General features: G+C 38.0%; 1 protein-coding gene across 1 annotated transcript in view; it reads left to right on the plus strand.

Annotated features, from left to right (window-relative positions):
• SVEP1 (sushi, von Willebrand factor type A, EGF and pentraxin domain containing 1) overlaps positions 1-3,358 on the plus strand; it is a 146,495-nt gene extending 143,137 nt beyond the window's left edge. Inside the window, exon 48 of the mRNA XM_004677442.2 lies at positions 3,076-3,358. Within this exon, the coding sequence (XP_004677499.1) occupies positions 3,076-3,097 (22 nt within the window). The 3' untranslated portion in view covers positions 3,098-3,358. The remainder of the gene's footprint in view (positions 1-3,075) is intronic.
• The last annotated feature ends 2,642 nt before the right edge of the window (positions 3,359-6,000 follow it).

A 6,000-nucleotide genomic window follows, 5' to 3' on the forward strand; every position in this document is an offset into this window, starting at 1 on the left:
ACAGTTTCATTGCTTTCAGTCAACAATGGTCCAAAAATATTACATACAATAAAATATTTTGAGAGAGAAACCACATGCACATAACTTTTCTTATAGTATGTTGTCACAATTGTTCTATATTGTCATTGTTGGCTTCTACTTTGCCTTATTTAAAATTAAGCTTTGTCATAGGTTATGTATGAATGGGGAAGAAATAGTATATAGGGTTTGGTATAATGCCCAACTTCAGACATCTACCAAGGAGCTCAGAACATATTTCCCATGAAAAGAGTTCTACTGTGCATTCATACACTTATTTCTGGGCTCTCTAGTCTGTTCCATTGATGTGTGTCTGTTTTTATGCCAGTGCCATACTCTCTTCATTATTATAGCTTTGTAATTTAGTTTGAAATCAGAGAGCATGAAAAGTTCAGCTTTGTTATTAGCTCAAGATTTAAACTTTTTGTTGACTTTTTTTTTAAAGCAGAAAAATAGGGGTATAGGCCAGCAGTACAGGGAGAGAGAGATTCACCAGAGACAGAGTTGGGAGCAAAACAGGCAGATTTACTGAAATACACTGCTAAGGGGAGCAGTGGGCAAGACAGAAGAGGTCTGCTGTGCCATGTGGGTTAGATTCCTGGCTGGGGATAGTCATAGTGGTGATAGTGCTGAGACTTAACTAGTAGGCCACCAAGAAGGCCCAAGATTTAATTTTTTTTTTAAAGATTTATTTATTTGTGCATACAGAACTCGGGTACAGGCCAGAGGCTCAGGGGCGGTGAGAGACTTCACCAGAGACAGAGCGGGGAGCAGAACAGGCAGATCGACGACGTACACTGCTGAGGGGAGCAGCGGGCGGGTCAGGAGAGGTCTGCCGCGCCATGTGGTCACCTCCGGGGCAGGCGGGAATCGAACTCATGCGGAAGTGGCTTTAGCTTCTCAGTGCAGTGCTTTAACCCGCTGCGCCACCAGGGAGGGCCGATTTAATTTTTTTTAAAGCACAAAAAGTGTCAGACATATTACATCATATCATTAATAAAATATTTTCAGTATTTAAACATTGTCCTCACAAATATTGCAGTGCTGTGATATTAGTCAGATCTATTTTAAGTCTTCAATATATATCATTGGATTATCACTTAAATTTATAATGTATTTCTATCTATGAGAATCATTGAAAAAAATGAATATTTCCATATTCATTTTTAACATAGGAAATTCAGTTAGGTGAAAACATTTCCTCTTTTTTTATTTTCATTTTGACTGGAATATCAGAGTCAACTTGCAGAGACAAATATCTATTTAAATATAAGCTTCATTGCTGAAAAAAAAAATCTGCCTTGTGCCAATGAATTACCTCACACCAACTCAGTATGTGTCATCTGTGCAGAAGAAAAATAAAGTAAAAATTGAACCCCAGAAAGCAAATTTGAGCTGTACAGGTATATATAGAAACTTCCAAAGTTAAAGGCGACAGTTTGACCTGAGAGTAGAATTGAAAGAATTTAAGAAAAGGAAGAACAAATTAATCAATTTCTTGGGTGGTGGGGGGAAGAAAGAAAGAGAAAATAATGATCAAAAGAAGAATGATGGCAACAAAAGGAGTAGGAAATTTGAAACTTCATATTTCTGCTCTGTCATCTTCCAGAGAAGTAAAGAAAACCAAGGTGGTATGGTCCACTAACATAACTACTCCCAGGGAAGGGCAGTCATTAGATTATGTGTATGTGTGGGGGGGGGGGAATTGCCTATAATAATGAGAAGAAATCTAGATTTTTATGTAAAACTTTATAAGGGAATCAAAAATTATTATGGAACATGAAACATAAAGTCATATCCCACATCCTAGAAAAGAACATCTTTCTATCCAGGAGACAAAGGAGATGCCTCCTCCTTCACTGTGACCTATTTCTCTAAGAGACACATTTTAGACTCTCTCAATTCAATTCTAAGTAGCTAAAGCAGAGAAGAGAATTTGTTATCACACTAGAAGACCCCTGTATGGAATCCAGAGATATATAATGGCTGAGCATCAAGAAAATGAGACTGAGGACTTGAAAGTCGCCAGAACCTCTCATCTCACACCCTTACTCTCACATCTGCTCCATCCTTTCTGGCTGCAGAGTGCCTGTTCTCAGCTGTTGAGTTCACAGGAGGACAGAACAGCTTAATGCTCCCACATTTTACATATTATGCTACAAAAATGTGCTGCCCAGCTTAAAACTCCAGGAGAAGAACTCAGTAGTACTGTTTGATTCAAGGACCTACTAGGCACCAGTCAGCTGCCATCCTAGGTTGGGTTATGTATACAAGCATGAACCCTCGTTTGTCAAGACCTTTACCTTGAGACCAGGCTGGCAAATTCCCAGAAGGAAGAAAAGCAGAGTATAAGTCCCTGAAATGGGTGGAAGAGAAAGCTTTTCTAAGAAGTCATAATGATAAATGTTTATAAATAATTGTCTATTTCCTTTTCTCCCATGGAATTGAGTACCCTAAAGATTGTGTCTCTCATACTTAATAGCAGCATAAAAATCAATGCTTGTTGGCAGATGGAGCAAATTCTGAGCATCAGCCAGAGCTAGTGCAGAACTTCCTGGGGATGTCCGTTAAAGTCCTTCCACCGGTAACCTGCTCTACTGATGAGTAAGACTGACCTGCTGTTATTCCCAGATAGTTTAATCCTTTAAAAATAGTTGTGTTTCTTCTGAGCTCCATGTGCATCTTCAGAAAAATGGGTGTAAGCAAATGCCATAATTAGAAACCATAGGTCCTTAGTGCTGTAAGAGACCTTCAGATTTGCAAAGTCCAAACCCTTCATTCTGCAGATGAGAAGATCTACGGATGAGAGGTAGACTAGTGTCTACACTAGTGACAGAGCCAGGACTAAAATTCAGGGCTGCTGATTCCCCCATTTTTTCACAAGCTAACTGCTGTGCTCCGTAGCCTGCACACTTTTCCAAGACAGGAACTTCATCCGTTCAAGCAATGCACACATCTGCAGTCTGAAACTTCCCATCCTGTTTTATTCAGCCTCCACCGAGCTGTCACCTCCTCCGTTCAGTCTTTTCTGTTGAATGTCTTTGCTTTCTGTTCCAGGAAAAGGAGGACTGGCTTTTAACCAGTGCGTGACCAACCAGCTCTCCTCAAAGCAGGATCATCTCTTCCTGGTCATCTGGGCATCTGGAACTGACACAAAGAAATTCCAACATGGTGCTGGGTCTTGTTTTGTTTAGTAAAACTTGTTATTTGGGGTTTCCCTTTCTTATTTTGTGTTATATTTTGTTATCCTTTGTGACGTACTCTCTTACATGTTTCCATTCTTAAATACGCCTGTATTTTCCATATAAAAATATATTAAACAGATGCTGCTCCACTCTCACGAAATGTACATACTCTGCTGTCAATTGGAAAGTCCCTCGTAGGCGTTTTTATTCAGTTACTTAAAATGATTTTTCCATTAAAATATATTTTGCTACTAAATAATATTTTTGCTGGATTGTGCCATTTTGTGAGGTGGCCAGGGACTAACAAAGAGGCTCAATGATCTTTCATCTATGCTATTGGCACAACATAGCACCCCATATGGTGGGGACCAAGAAATGACCCCTTCATTCTAGTCCACTGTCTTTATAGTGTGTCACACTGTACACACTGAACAGAATGTTGTTCTGGTTCTGTTCCTCTTCCCAACATTCGGAAAACTGTCGGCATGAACTTAGTGAGGGTCAGATGGGAATGGGGAGCACAGTTGCTATGCTTCACAAAATAAGGTGCTCTCCTCCTTCTCAGAGCTGGAATGAGATACAAGAGCTAGAAGATTAACAGAGACCCCATTTCAGATCACACTTCCGTAACTCACTGCTTTGATGAAAAAGAAGGAGAATAAGAGGAGAGGGAAAGGAAAGGTAAAGGCAGATGGAAACGTTCCTCAGCACTGGACCAACCTGCAGAAAAGAACTGAGGCCAAGCTGAGCTGCCTGTCAGTCCCCACTGCTTCCCCTGACTCTGTCATTATTCTTCTACCAGTGTGAAGACTTTCTTAGACTTCTGGAAAAGAAAGCCAAACACTAGGTTTTGAAAATCACAATCAACTCATTCCCATCCTCTTGGGGGACTAATCCCACATAAAGCACAGGATACTCTGCGACATGGCAGAAGTGCAGGGCCACAACAAAGCTCTTCATTGTCCTAGTGGTTCTCTTCTCTTCCTGCACTTTCCTCAGCCTCTGACACCAAGGCCTCTGCTCCTGAGCCAAACACCATGTGTAATATCCAGGTGCCAACACAAAATAGCAAAAAACAGTAGATGCAAATAAATTCAATAATGCATGATAACGGAATGTGTCAACAAGTCAAATGGATATGGCTTATGCCACAAGAATGAAAAAATTGCTTAACCATAGTAAAGTTATTCCGGCCCTTTATCACAAGAATGTCAAGTACGAAGAGTCATCAAGTTATTTCCATAGATGTAGGGGAAGCGTTCAGGGAATTCTCAAAATCTATTCTTAATCTCTCAAACTCAGGCAATAAAAGATACTTCTTTACTATAGTAGTGCTTTCCCTTTACAAAATAGTGTTTAATGCTCTCATCTATGAAGTAGTAGAAGCTATTAGCCAGTTGACTGGTGTCAACAGCTTAGGTGTATTACAGTCAAGCAGATTTCCTGTGGCTTCTCAAAAAAGACAAAGGACATAGCAAACCCAAATGATCAGAAAGGGCAAAAGCTTATTTTTAACCTCGGGAACCTTGAAAACATAATGCCAAGTGAAAAAAACCCAATTGCAAAAGGCTATCTATTGAGGTGAGGGGTTGCATTTATATGAAATGTTCATGATAGACACATTTGTAGAAACAGAAGATGAGAGGGAAAGGAAAAAAGGAAGACTACAAAATTGTTTTTCGGGATGATAAAATGTTCCTCAGCTAGATGGGGTGGTAATTGCACAACTTTATGATTATACTAAAATCCATTCAATTGTAGACTTGAAAAATAATTTCAAATAGAATTGTAAAGGGCCACAAAAGAAATAAATATATTTGACCACCAAAATGTGGACTTTCTCTTCCTATCAAAGTTGAAAATAACCTGTAATTTTAAATGACCAAGAACATGCATGACAAAAGAATATTATGAAATATGATTTAGTAAACGTCCATAAGAAAACATTTTGTTTAGAAGAGAGAAATGACCAAGCAATCCACTAAAGAACTGCAGGTAGAAAACAGAAGTTTCACTAATCATGAGGTGAAAATTAAAGTGATATAATTTTTGACCTATCAGCTTAGCAGTTTTTGGAGTTGGTAGTATTTGATATTATGCAGTTGGCAATTGGAGAAAATCATTTTCTTGAGTTTCTATAATGCAGTTGTTCTTCAAAGTAATTGGCAGCAAGTATCAAAAGCCTTTAAAATGAGTATGCAAGCCTTTGGTTCATTAATTCATTGCCTGAGAAACACATAAAAACATCTGATTTAGAGGCAATATTTATGCACAAAACTAATTATCACAACATTTTTAATATGATTGCAAGTTGGCAACATCATACATGATGACTAAAATGTCTGGGATATTTATAGGATCATATGTTATGAAGCCATTAAATATTACAAAGGGTTTTAATAACATGAAAAATCATTATGACATAATATTCAGTGGGACATAGTATATACATCATATTTGCTCTCAACTGCCAACTTTTATTAATAATGATTTTCCCTAAATATGAAACATGATTGACTTATTTCTTACCTAATTTTCCCCTTATTTCTGGATTATTTTCAATGAAGAGATATTTTATATTCACAAATACACTGTTGCATTCATTAAAATAATCATGTAGTCATAAAAATTAATTGAAGTAAAGGCTCCATATTATTGCATGTATCATCTTTCTGCTTGCCCTAATTAATCTGACATATACACTATCATTATTGTATAAATGTAATGGTCTGCCTCCATATAGTTTTATTCAAACACTCCTTTAACAAACTTCAGAGAAGGGTTCAGGTCAAGATGA

Source organism: Condylura cristata, unplaced genomic scaffold (genome assembly GCF_000260355.1).
Source record: "Condylura cristata isolate star-nosed mole 26May11 unplaced genomic scaffold, ConCri1.0 scaffold00006, whole genome shotgun sequence".
In the NCBI taxonomy this organism is placed as follows: Eukaryota; Metazoa; Chordata; class Mammalia; order Eulipotyphla; family Talpidae; genus Condylura; species Condylura cristata.